The following is a 14216-nucleotide window of genomic DNA, read 5'->3' on the forward strand; positions in this document are numbered from 1 at the left end:
TCCACAAACATAATTACATATATTAAGTCAGTTAAAATGGAAAAAAGTCAGTGATAGCAGAGAAGTTAAACACAGTCTTTAAAGCCAGACTGCCTGGATTCAAACCCAGACTTTACCTAATATTACTCTGTGTGATATTGGGCATCTTATCTAACTTCTCTGTACTTCAGTTTCCTCATAGGTAAAATAGTGATTATAATATCTGTTTCATAGAGATGTTATGATGATTAAATTATTTAGTATATGTGAAGTATTTAGAAAAGTGCTTGGCACATAGTACATGCTGGAATGTGATGGAATCATACCGAATATATTGTTCTGCAACTCAAATCCCATCAATACACATAGAGGCAATGCAGTATAGTGATTAAGAGCATGGGCTCTGAATCTAATTGCTTGGTGCAAATCCTGGTTCCATCATTTACTAGCTTCTTGACCGTCAAGTATATAACCTTTCTCTGTCTTTGTTTCCTCTGTAAAATGGAGATAATAGCTTGTTTTAAATTAAATAATATATTTAGAACAGTTAGAATGACTGCTTTGTAGTAAGTACTTAATAAATGCTTATTATCATTCCATTATTAAAATCCTTAGTTTAGTATTTCATGTAAGAGATGAATCATAATTTAACCATTATCTTATTGATAGTCATTTAATTTATTTTTAATTATTCATTATTACAAAATCTGCTTGATTCTCTACTGATTTTTTTTACTTACAAATTTAAAAATAACCTTGCCTCTAGCCTCACTTAAACGAAAAGAAAAAAACACTGTTGTTAACATTTCCCACTGTCATTGTCATTTGCATCTTGAATAAACACTTTCAAGATCCTCTTTCGGTATGTGATCATTATCATACCACATATATGATCAACCCACATCATTTTCCTATGAGTTTTGTTCAGTCTTAGGGCATGAATAGAAAGCAGAACCATTTCATTTTGTGCAGTAGAAGTTATCTTCCTGAGCTATAAGCAAAAGCTGGGAAACAACAAGCCAAAAGGGATTTTTCCTGTGTTTAGACTGTTGGAATCTCAGAAGACTGAATCTTTAGGTGTCCTGACGTTCTGGAAAGGTAAGTCTAAATTCATACATATTTTGTGTTGTATTATTTTATTTTCATCCCAAAAGTCTTTAAATATGAATAAGTAGGTTTCCTGGAAACATTTATATATTTATAATAGACACTGTAGATCTCTAAAAGAAAAATCGTGTCTTGAATCAAGTCTGCTTTTTCCTTTTGCACACTTATAGAGTATATAGGGAAAATTAGGAGTCTTAAAATTGTATGCAAACCATGTGAAATACTGAAATAAGTACTTGGGAAATAAGATTTAGGTCCAAAAGAAAAGAATGGAAGGAAGAAAGGAAGGAAAGGAGGAAGGGAGGAAGGAAGGAAGAGAAGGAGGGAGAGGGGAGGGAGAGAGAGAGGGAGAGGGAGGAGGGGGGGGAGGGGAGGGAAAAAAAAAAGAGAAGGAGGGAGAGGGGAGAGAGAGAGAGAGAGAGAGAGAGAGAGAGAGAGAGGGAACGAAAGGGAGAGAGGAGAGAAGGGTAAGAAAAAGAGATGGTAATGAATTTCACAAACCTATTCGTATTTATTTATTGATTTATTTCACATTTTAACCATTTTTTAAGTGTGCAATTCAGTGGCATTAAATACATTCACATTATAGTGCAACCATTACCACTGTGGTTTCAGAACTTTTTGTCTTGCGAAACTGAAACTCTGTGCCCATTAAACACTAACTTCCATTCTCCCCTACCCCAAGCCATTGGCAGCCTCTATTCTATTTTCTATCTTTTATGAATTTCTATTTTCATTTAGATTATTGAAAAAGTAAGTAGCTACATTTGTAGTTTAAATGTGAAAGTGTTCATGAGTCCAAACTATATATAAATATCCATCTCTCATACACATTCTAAGGTATAGTAATGTCTTTCAAAGTGTGACTCAATTGACATTAATTAAAACAGTTAAATTAAGACCAATTCCTTGAAAGCAGGCTTCATTTTAAGTAGACTGTTTGAAGATAGTTAGGCAGTTTAACTAATAACTTTAAAATAAATCATTTATGACAGCTGAATACACACACACACACATATATAATTATACATTTGTATAAATTTGTACTTTTTAAAACACTTGTGTGTACACCATATAATACTATCCTGACAATAACCCTGTGAAGAAGTCAGGGGAGTATTATTATCACCATTTAATTGATAGGAAAATTGAGACCCAGGAATGGTAAATAAATTACCTGTTAGTAAAAAGTTAATGGAAGAATCAGAACCCAAGTCTCCTTACTCTTGGTCCTATTCTCTATCCTTTGAGAAATACTGCCTCCCTAGATCAATTGTGTTTCATATAGAAGATAAATCTTAATTTGACACTTTAATATATGTTGCCTTAATGAATTCTTTTATATTACAGCTATATACTGCATTCTTCTGTTTAGAAACCTGGCCTAGTAAAATGCTTGGAGAAGCCTTCTTAATTGAATTTCTATACAAAGAACAGAAATATACATTTTGCAAACCATTTACATGTAAGAAGACCTTAAATGATAAAAAGGAAACTTGGAAAAAGCAGCTTTTAGATACAGAAGACAATTCACTTTCTCCTGATAAAATGGAAAATCAACATAAGTTTGTGAAAGAAAGTTTAACAGAGCAAATTAATGATACAAATAAAATAAAATCTGTGGATGAAATAACTGCAGCAAAATACAAAAGTGCATCTCTTCCAGGAAATGTGTCTGTTGCATACCTCATTCCAAAGAAAAAACAACATGATGAAAGACAACTGGATTTATATCAATCATGGTCATGTACAAGTATTTGCCAGAATTATCCTGACCTACATATTGGAGGAGACCATGTGGGGAACATGTATGATTCAGGCTGCTTTGGGGAACACATACGTGATGATGCTTTTAATGGTCCCCTCTTACTTTCAGTAGATATACCATTGGGTCATTCTCCTATCATTGAGCCTCTAGAGAAACCACCTGCCTTAAAACTTTTGAATGGGGAAGAAATTCGAGAAAAAAGTATGTTGCTTTATAAGCAGCCCCTCTCTAATTCTATGCTTAATAGTTATATGGAAAAAAAGGTGGATGAACTCTACAAACAATTTTTGGAAGAAAATCTCACTAAATGCCTCTCCATAACCAATCTTATGGCTTCTAATTTGCTTATGAATAATGTAAATCAGATTAGTCTTCAAATTTCTCAAGAGAATAACATAGAGACATCGAAAACTCGAGAAGCTCTTGTACATTCTTTAGCAGTATGTAATCTCTGTGACATTTCCCATGAAAACAGTTCTGAATTAAGCACTCCTAACCTACAAATATCAAACCAGAGAAGTAGAGAATTAGTATCACATCTACTATAGGAACCAATTGTAGGTTCGTTGGCCTGGCTTAAGAGACTGGGGTAATAACAGTCTACTGTGGTTTATCATGTCATATCATATCAGGCATCCTTTGGGGTACGGATATTAACTTTTGAGAAATTATTTGACCAAAGACACGTATGCATTATTTTAAGAGACAGTTTTAATAATTGTTTCATGATCATATTTTCTAATTATTTTGGCATCTTTAATGATTGCCACATTCAGGTTTGTGAATTCCATATGTACTTATCTAATTGCTACCGGCAGCCCAAATCGGTTACCTTTCATTCATCAGTTTTACCACAAAAGTGATAAAAGAAAGTGAGATGAAGAAAGGATTATTGCCCTCAGCTACTGAAAGAACAGCTAGAAACAATATCAGACAGGAGCATTTATTTCTCCACAAAATGTTTAAAGCCGTATCGGTAGTGCTTAAACATACTTATTTTTATTTTCAACATACAGAATTATTTTACACTGACAATCAGAATAGTCTAAGGGAAATTCTTCAAACTAAAGTTAGATTTAAGTAATATTTGAAAAATTATGGAAAAAGGACTTAAGAAAAATGTAGAATTTGCCAATGGAATTTGCAATTGAAACTTGATGCTCTTTAGCTTTCCTGGGGGCAAGCATCATCGTTTTTTTTTATATCACTATGTTATTTATGGTGGTTTTAAGGGATGGGAGAAAAAAAGGTAAAGAGAACAAAGTACATAGAGAACCGCCATCTGTAAATGAAGAGGCTCTCTTAGCAAGTTTTTACACTTCTCAGGTTATCCTCAATCAAGATCCTAGATTAGGATAAAAGTCAGCACTATGTTATGGAAATTTTGGAATCTAAATTGAATAAATTAATTAACAAAACAATTCTAAAAGAATGGTATGGTTTGTTTCAGACTTGAAAACAAGATTCTGTATTTAACACCTTACACTTCTAGATACAGTAAGATGATTGGCATGCACTTTTGTTTGTAAAATAAAATTGTGAATTTCTGTTATAGAATTGTTATGATAGCATTATATATTAATGAGATTTGTACATTAGTAATCACATATTCTCCTTCAATTATCTTTGGTCTTTGATTAAATTTTATAGAATGAATTATTGCGATGCCCTCACAGCTTGTTCTTTCTGATCGTACAGTCCTTAGTTTATTTTCATCCTCTTTAAATGTCTATGATCTAATAATAAGCACCTTGATTTATCTTCTCTTTTTATCTTCCTCACTCCTTTTCCCCACATCTTCTATAATCCTCCCAATCAATATCCATCATTCAGAAATTTAATTCTGAAGAGACAATGGATAAGGGTTTTAGAAAACCTGACTTAGTGTCTTGTCTTGTAGATAATGAAAAACTGCTGTGTGTGCATTGTCCTATATATTGCTAAATTTGTACATTTTAATATGAGTTACCAAATGATAAAAGAGTGATATTATTCTTCATCTTTTTAAAAGTGAATTAAATGTTGTTTGGTAACATTATTGGTGTGAAATTTTCTTAGATATAGCAATAATGTATTAATATTTTAGTTGTAAAGGAGATATATTTATAAATAATGTTAAGACTGTATAGTATTTTATAAAAGGCCACAGTATTTACTTAATATCAGATTTAGAAATATATTTAATTATACTCTTAGATTTCGATTTTTCCCTCTTGTTTATGTCATCAAAATGCTTATTATCTAAAAGCACTCACTTGTTAAAATGGCCTAAGAATTCAAAGTATTTAAATAAGGAAAGATGATACATTTGTTGTTGATTTTTATTTTTATCTCACAACTGCTGCCTTTAATGATTGAATGAAACATGAATATGAGGTTGTGGTTTAGCATATTTTGGCCTTAAGTAGTCACTCTTCATTCTGTCTTTCATCATACGTTTCACTTATATGACCATACTGTTCCCTTTTAAAACATTATTCAAAATGTGTGGAATGATGAATTTCTTTCTGTTTCACTTTTTCAAGAGTTCAAAGTATTATTTTGCACTTCTATAAAAATAGAGAATGTTAATGATTAAATAGTTGGGAAAGATCATCTTATTTCTGAGCAGGGAAGGAGTTGAGGAGGTTAAGAATGATGCCCGATAGTCTTGCTCCTTACTTGTATGTCAGTTTAATTTATATCTCATCTTTGAATTTTAGGTCACTATTGAAGGGTCAAGTGGGTTTCACCCACTCCCAGGTAATTTTCTGTCAGGAATGTCCTTAAATTATTGAAACCAATTCAAGGGATAGAGTTTATACTGGAATCCTGGAATTTTTAGGCTTTATCTATCTGTTTCATGGATTAATCTCCAAAAGTAGCCAGTCTTCCTGAGGTTCTGAAGAATAGAGGTAATACTGAGCTGATCCATTCAAGATTGTAAGCAGACTTTCTGGCTTTTACCATTAGCATTTGCATCTTCTTAAAACTATTTTTTGGAATAAAGAAATAAATAGTTCTCTAGGGATATTTTCCCACATGCTATTTACTTTTTTGTGAGTCTGTTTTGAGGGCAAGAGTATAGTAGATCCTTATATCTACTATAAAGTAGATCTTCGAATATATATATTCTTCAAATAAAATGAATTTAACTTCAGGTAACCTGACTAATATAACATTACTACATAATGTGCATGTTGATGAAGGGTGGAAGAGTGGCTTGATAAAGATTAATATGTGTAATAAACTGGAATAATTGTGAGGTTAAGTAGACAATTGTTTTCAGTCAATATGGGAAAAAAATCAAATCAATAGCAACATATATTCATTAAATCAAATTAAAACTAATTTAACATTTTTATGACTAGTATTTGCATGGAAAATTAGCCAATCAACTATATATTTGTGAAAATCCATGATAAACAAAATAATAGTTGAAAGCAAAAAAATAAAAGAGGTTATTATGCTGAGTGAAATAAGTCAGACAGAGAAAGATAAATAACATATGATTTAACTTGTACGTGGAATCTAAGAGACATAAAGAACAAACTAATCAAAAACAAACTCACAAATATAGAGGACAATTTGGTGAGGGCCAGAGGAAGGACGTTTGGGGGGCTGGGAGAAAGGGGTGAAGGGTTAAATCAGTATAAATTAGTAGTTGATAGATGGTCACAGGGATGGGAAGCACGGCATAGGGAATGAAGTCAGTAGTAATGTAATGGCGAGGTGAAGAGCCAGAGGAGAGAAAGAACGATTAGGGGGATCATTTTATAAACTATATAAATGTCTAACCAATGTATTATATACTTGAAACTAATAATAAAATAAAATTTTTAAAAAAGGAAAAGAAAAGGAAATGGTGGCAGAACAATGTTCTCATAATGTTGAAATAAAGATAACTATTCTTTTGAAAAATACTTATTGGAAATTTGAGATGTTTGAACCCCGATTGTGTTGTGTTCTTTTCCTCAAGGTCTAGTGGAAATTTATAAAAATGGTCTTATTATTACATGTTGGTTTCATATTTATTATAGTGTAAATGTATAGCATCATTTGCCACAATTTTATGAAATAGCCTTTAAATAATTATATTTAAGAACATATCTATAAAAATTATGACAAACAAGTTATGGTATATTGACATCAATTAAAAATACTGATTCATTGCTATAGATAGCTAATTATTTAGTTGTTGGATCATAAAGAGAATTCTCCTATTTCTATTTAAAGCTGAGAAATTTGTAGCTTACAGAGTTGCAATGTAGTTCTGGTTTTTATTTCCCCAAATGAATAGAGGCAGTTTATCATGAGACCTAAATTATCATAAGACCTTATTTATCTGCTAGTGACTGAAGTTCATAGGTAGGCTAGTTCCTGAAATTTATTTCTCTCTACAATTATAAACTCAACACATATCTACCAAATAGAAGTTGAGTAGAACTGAAAAAGTTTAAGAAACAGCTCAGGTTTCCAATGACTTGTTTGGTTCTACCCCTCTCCATTAAGGATTCAATTCTATTTTATGGATGCCATATAATTGTAGAGCACCCTTGTATTCTTCCTTAGGTGAGGCTTAAGAATTGATATATAAGGGTTTAAATGATATGGGACCGGCTTGAGACTGGAGCAGACCTCCAAGGCCAATTCAAGATCAAAATGAAATATCAGAACTTTCTATCCTCTAAATAGACACATCCTCAAGACACTCCAGGTACTAGGAGAAACTGACTGGTACTTACTCATTAAACAAATATTTATTGAGCAGTAATTTAGGCAATAGGGATAAATGGTGAATAAAATTTATGTAATTACTGCTTTTCACTGAGGTTACAGTCCAGTTGATTTAGAATGAAAGAGTAAAAGTAAATTATGATTCAATTTTGGGGCCATGAAAGTTATAGCATGTAGCTCTAGATAACCCATGCTGGTAGTTCTGTCTGCTTGGCCTATTCATAATCTAATCTGAATCTTGTATCCATGACTACTATTTGGTTGTCATATAAGCATGGCTCTACTGATTATTAAACATGTTGAAATATTTAATATTTAATTGGAGATTAACCCATGAAACAGATAGATAATGCCAACTGGTAGAAAGCTGCTACCCCCAATCCTCCAAGCCCTCCCATGACACTATCCTGGCCTCTCTGACTCCTCCCTCTGGACCTTTGTATGTCTTTATGATCCAACAGCTAAATAGACAAATGAAGGGCCTTTAGTACCCAGATCCAATACTACCCATGTCATATAAGTACTATTTATGTGAGTTCTTAAATATTTTGGCCCCAACTTCTGTTTGTATCTACTTCTGTATTGAGATTATTATTCCAAAAATCTGCTCAATAACCCTTACTCCTAGACTTGGGTCCTGCTTCTCTTGCAACTCCCAAGAGAAAAAATGAAGATGTATTCATGAACAAGAAATCCGTGACTGGAACTTCCTCATGGTCACTTTCTTTCATTGATTCTCTCTTGCCTTGTTTTGAATTTTTGCACCTTCTCTAAGGTAATTTGTTTCTTGATATATTACCCAAGTGCAGGATGACTTGTGGAATTATTGCCTGCTACCTGTTAACCAAATTGAATGACCTGAGACACTAAATAGAGGACCACATGTTGGGTGTTAGACATCTATTACCCTGAACATTCTACTATATATTATCCCTGCTTTATATGTTATGTCAGACTTAAAAGCTACTATGCTGCATTGTGTTTCATAACTAAACATAACTTTAAAGCTTAACTATACAAAAGATCCATGCTCTGGGAAAACTGGCTATGTAAATTCCTTAAATTTATACATAGAGATTTATCCTTGTAACTGAAGATTTTATTACCTATTAAATGTCCATCTACTTAACAGATAATGCTATTATTAGTCATTGTCATTCATAAATATTAATAGCTAACATTTCGAGTATCTATTGTATGACAGACACTATATTAAGGGCTTTACTCATTATGTAATTCTTTCAACAACCTTATTAAATAAGTAATATTATTATCCCCACTTTAGACAAAGAGAAATTAAAGTTAAGAGATGTTAAAAAAATTTGCCCAAGATCGTACAGCTACTCAGAGTTGGAGTCAGTATTCAAATGAAGTCATTCTGACATCAGAACCTGTGCTGTTAACTTAGGGGTTGCCAGATTTAGCAAATAAAAATGCAAACCGTCCAGTTTAATTTGAATTTCAGGACAACAACAAACTAATTTTTAATACAGATATGTCTCCTTGCAATGTTTGGAACACACTTATAATAAAAAAAAATATTCATTTACCTGAAATTCAAATTTACCTAGGCATCCTATAATTAATCTGGCAACCCTACTTTAAAAACTACCCTTTGCTTTTTCTAGGGTGATTAGAGAAGCAAAGTGAATGTTGAAAATGGAGCAAGAGCAGTGGGACAGATACCAAACTAAGAGGGAAAAGATCAAGAATTCTGGAGGCTATAGATCAGTATATCATTTTGTAGAGCCATTACCATGAAGAAGGTCTGGGGAAAAAGATTTGTCTCACGAGTACTTTATAGATTATCAGAACTTTTCTCTTGTTGTAGGTGTGTTGAGACAGCCCAGTTTCAATTATGTTACATGAATAAATCATTCAGTGAAGCAGGTAGGAAGAGAAGTAGAAAAAGCAGGGGATTTGAAATAAGAATATTTGTGTTTTAGTAAAGTTCCAACTCAGTCACTCACTCATGCCTGACAAGGTACTCTGATCCTGTGAGTCTCAATGCCCTTATTTAGAAAATGATAGAAACACTTACCCCAACTATATCATAGAACTGCTATGAGGATTAAAGGAAGGTGAAAAAAGTTGGTAAATGGTAAAATATTCTTCTAATATAAGGACTCTTTTTCAGGAGTCTTGCATAATTCCAACCATCAATCATCATATTCAAGGTTGGAGTGAAGGAAAGATTTTTTTGCCAACCTAATTAATGCTTGTAATAAATCCCTTCTGATCACTTAAAAGGACCGTCTGAAAGTAAGGGGTGGTAGGTTTCAGCAGTAAGTGCTGTACTACAGTAGTTTGTTTTTCTCAGTAAATGAAATATTGGCAGAGATTAGGATACCACCTGAAAGAGGTGATTCTATGCTGTTGAGGAAGTGATGGCAGGACTATGCAGTTGGTAAAATTTGTTTTTCTAGCCTCCTCATTTCAGATTTTAATTCATTAAGAATGGTAATGATAATAATAAGATAAATTATAGAGGCCTTATCATTGCAAAAGGTAATTCATCCACCTTATAAGATTGTTTTGAGGATGAAATAATGTCTAGTACAATGTTTGAACCTATTACTCAAGAAATTATCGATGTTCTTTTCCTTACATGTATTATCATTCCCACTTTACACATGAGGAAACAGATTTGTTCTGTCTTATGATTTCAGGCACTCAGTTCTTTTTTCTATAATCAGAAGCTCAACCTCAGACAAGAGTAATTTCTAACTGAGTGTGAATATGTCGGTGTTTCTTCTTCCATAGGGGTCTACATTATAAGCCTAAATTCTCAGTGTGGAACAGCAGATTGCATTATTTGGAAAAAAGGTATTCAAACTTCATCCAATTACCTATGGGATGAGAATTTGAGCTTTCCATCCTACCTCCACTACCTAGGCAGCTACAAACTGCTTAGGTCTAAAGCAAGTCCTTGTGGGGGCAAAAGGGCATTTTGTGGAATGGGAGCTACTGCTCCTTCCTTAGGCAATGTCTTATGGGAGCCTCAAGAAAATGGGAGTAGAAGGCTTTCAAAAGTATATGATAACAATAGCAAGAAATCTAATAGAAGGAAAATAAGGAAGGATTTATTATTAGCTTTAGGAAGGTCTTTGCTTTCTAAGTTTAGGTATTATAGAATTCTAAGACATCACAGATGTAAAGTTCCACAGAGATAATACAGATAGATTTTCACCCTCAAAAAATACACAGAACTAAATATCTCTTTCTCTTCCCCCTACACACACACACACACACACACACACACACACACACACAAACACTTATGCAGTAGCTCAATGTATAAAACAGATATATGAAAAGTTACCACATTAAGGGAACCCTTGAGGGGGCTGCTTATAATACTTTAAAAATTATTGATCTAATTCGACACTCTTATTTTTAGATTAAAAAATGTCTTCAAAGAGAAGGAAAGAAATTGCTCAAGCAGTGAATGAACAACAAATCTGGCACTGATTCCAAGTCAAGTTAGCTTTCCTCTTCTTGAAATACCAGTCTTCTATATGCTGAGACCAGAATCTCATTATCATCACCAGCATCATTACTATCACCAACAGCAGCCATATGAAATTTTGCCCTGTGGCATGTGTGCCAGAAGTGGCATGGGCTATCGTATAGTGGCATAAGGTCTTATTGTTACTTCCAAATCATCCTCTAAAATGATGGCATAAACTGCTGCTTCTGGCCTCCAACCACCACAGGGGGCAGCTGTCACACAACCACTGGCAGTCACTCATCATTTTTCATCCCCAATCCCCAGATCCACTAAAATTTAGGGTTGATACACCATGTATTTTGCAAACTTATTCTTTTTTTTTTTTTGAACTCCTGAAAGAGAAAATCCAGCATCAGATGTGATGATTTTCTCATTGGTTTAGTTTTACTGACTGTGCAGTGGTGAGGAAATAATCAGTGATCAATAGAGCATTCATAAAATGGAAAAAAAAATGATGAAATACAGTGAGTGCATTTACATAAGAAGAAAGCAAATCCATTAAAAATTAGCTGAACCACCATTATCTGTTTGAATAAGCCGGTAAATGTATTTGTTTTCTTCTATCTTGCCATTGCCAACTATTAAAACTGCCCTCTAATATATAAATGCATATGGGGCACCTTCTTCAGTGCTCTAATGTTTTTTTTCCCCCAACTTTATTTAAATATAATAGGCAATTAGTTGCTCATATTTACATTATACAATTCAATGAGTTTTTTTCAATTATAGTTGGCATACAATAACATTAGTTTCAGTTGTATAGCATAGTGATTAGAGCTCAAATGATCATACCACCAAATCTAGTATCCCTCTTCCCCCTTACATATTTATTACAACATCATTGACAATTTTCCTTATGCTACACTTTATATCTCTATGACTATTTTGTAACTATCCACTTGTATTTCTTAATCCCTTTGCCCTTTGTTACTGTCCCTCTCAAACCCCCTCCCATCTATATGGCTCTAAATATTCTCTGTATCTATGAGTTAGTTTCTGTTTTTGTTGTTATTGTTGTTTATATTGTTCTTTAGATTACACATGTATGTGAAATCATGTAGTATTTGCCTTTCTCTATCTGACTGACTTAATTTAGTGCAATACCCTCTACGACCATTAAGGCAATATTTTTTTCCATTTCTTTCCTTTTAGTTTCTGTGTGTCTTTTAATCCGAAGTGAGTCTCTTGTAGGCAGCATATTTAAGGGTCTTGTTTTCTTATCCATTCAGCTTCCCTATCTTGGGTTGGAGCACTTAATTCTTTTCCATTTGAAGTAATTGTTGATAGAAACGTAGTTATTACCATTCTTTATTCATGATTTTGATACATGTTTTACCTTCTTAAAGAACTTCTTCCAACATTTCCTGTAATAGTGGCTTAGTGTGTTCATGAATTCCTTTAGCTTATTTTTGTCTAGGAAGCTCTTTATCTGTCCTTCAACTCTAAATGATAGCTTTACTGAGTATTCTTGGTTGTAGATCCTGGGTTTTCATCACTTTGAATATTTTGTGCCAAACCCTTCTGTCCTGCATGGTTTCTTTTGAGAAATCAGCTGCCAGTCACATGGGTGCTCCCTTATAGGTAACTAACTTCTTTTCTCTTGTTGCTTTTAAGATTCTCTCTTTGTATTTAACCTTTGGCACTTTAATTATGATGTATCTTGATGTGGACCTCTTTGTGTTCCTCTTTCTTGGGACTCTGTGAGCTTCCTAGGGTGTATGTCTATTTCCGTCACCAGGTTAGGGAATTTTTCCATCACTATTTCTTCAAATAGATTTTTCTCTTCTTGTTCTCCCTCTCCTCCTTCATGTACCCCTATTACATGGATATTTTTACATTTAATTTTGTCCCAAAGACTTTTAAAATTATTATTATATTCTTGACTTCTTTTTTCTTGCTCTCTGATTAGGTGGCTTTGGTTTCCCCATCCTCTACATTGGTGGTTTGATTCTCTTCTTCATCTGTTGATTCCCTCTAATATACTCTTCATCTCAGGTAATGTAGTCTTCGTTTCTGACTGATTGTCTTTTATAATTTTCATTTCCATTTTTATGTTTTTTTTTAATCTCTGTTAAAGTTCTCACTGAATTCATTTACACTTCCCCCAAGTTCACTGAGCATCTTTATAAACAGTGTTTTGAACACTGCATCTGTTAGATTGCTTGACTCTATTTTTCCTTGATCTCTGTTCTGTTCTTTCATATACATTCTGCTTCATTGTCTTCCCATATTAGCTGCCTTTCTGTGTGTGTACCTATGTACTAATCAAAGGTCCTAAGTCTCCCAGTCCTATTAGTGTGACTTTTTGTAATAGGTGTCCAGAGGCACAGTCCTGAGAAAGGTTCATCTGCAGGCGAAATTTAGCCCCAGCCTGTGTCCTTCCAGGGCCACCTGTTAAGATTCAGCAAGCAATCCGCAGATGTTGTGCTTATAGTTGCCTCAAGAAGCCATGCCAGAAATCAAGGTAAGCTGCCACCAGTGTGGGTCTTGGGGCTTGCTTAGCAAGTTGCACAGGACTCACCAAGGACACAACTGAATGTGGCTTGAGTAGGGCCGTGAGTTGGAGAAGGAGGAGTTTCAGGGAATCCTCTGTGTATAGTGACCTCTGTTATCCAGTTTAATGATGTCTCAGGTATGGCAGAGCTGAGTCCATGTACTGGAATTGGGGAGGGCGCCACAGAGGAACAATGGATACTACCAGCACTTCTGCCTGGGAGAAAGCCTTGCCTCTGGCCCTCTCTCTGACAACTCAGTGTCACCCTGTACGTCCCTGGCGACCTCCCCTGCCCCACCTCCCCCAAGCAGCCGACCAGGCTCTGGTTCTCAGAGTGAGTGACTCTGTCACTGCAAAAGTCCGGTTGCAAACATAACCCCTTTGAGAGGGTTCTGCAGCCGCCAGCTGCCGCTGCCGTAGTCTCTGTCCCATTCAGCTGCTGGGAACCTGGCGCCCTCACGTCTTCAGCCCCTGTTATGTCCTCCTGTGATTTCTTAGTTTTCACCCTAGTTGTAGGGCTTCTGTTCATCTAGACCCCAGGTAACCGCTTGCTGTTTGCTCCATGTTTCCATCACAATTTTGATGTGGTCCTAAGAGCTCCGTGTTTCCATCACAACTTTGATGTGGTCCTAAAGCCATTA

At 34.4% G+C, this 14216-nt stretch overlaps 1 protein-coding gene across 1 annotated transcript; it reads left to right on the forward strand.

The window, feature by feature from the left end:
- Positions 1-2478: 2478 nt before the first annotated feature.
- Positions 2479-3424, forward strand: LOC102884906 (uncharacterized protein CXorf21 homolog). The gene has a single exon (XM_006908996.1). It carries the CDS (start codon positions 2479-2481, stop codon positions 3400-3402), a length of 924 nt encoding a protein of 307 aa, XP_006909058.1. The 3' UTR covers positions 3403-3424.
- The last annotated feature ends 10792 nt before the right edge of the window (positions 3425-14216 follow it).

Source organism: Pteropus alecto, unplaced genomic scaffold (assembly GCF_000325575.1).
Source record: "Pteropus alecto unplaced genomic scaffold, ASM32557v1 scaffold403, whole genome shotgun sequence".
NCBI classification, from domain to species: Eukaryota; Metazoa; Chordata; class Mammalia; order Chiroptera; family Pteropodidae; genus Pteropus; species Pteropus alecto.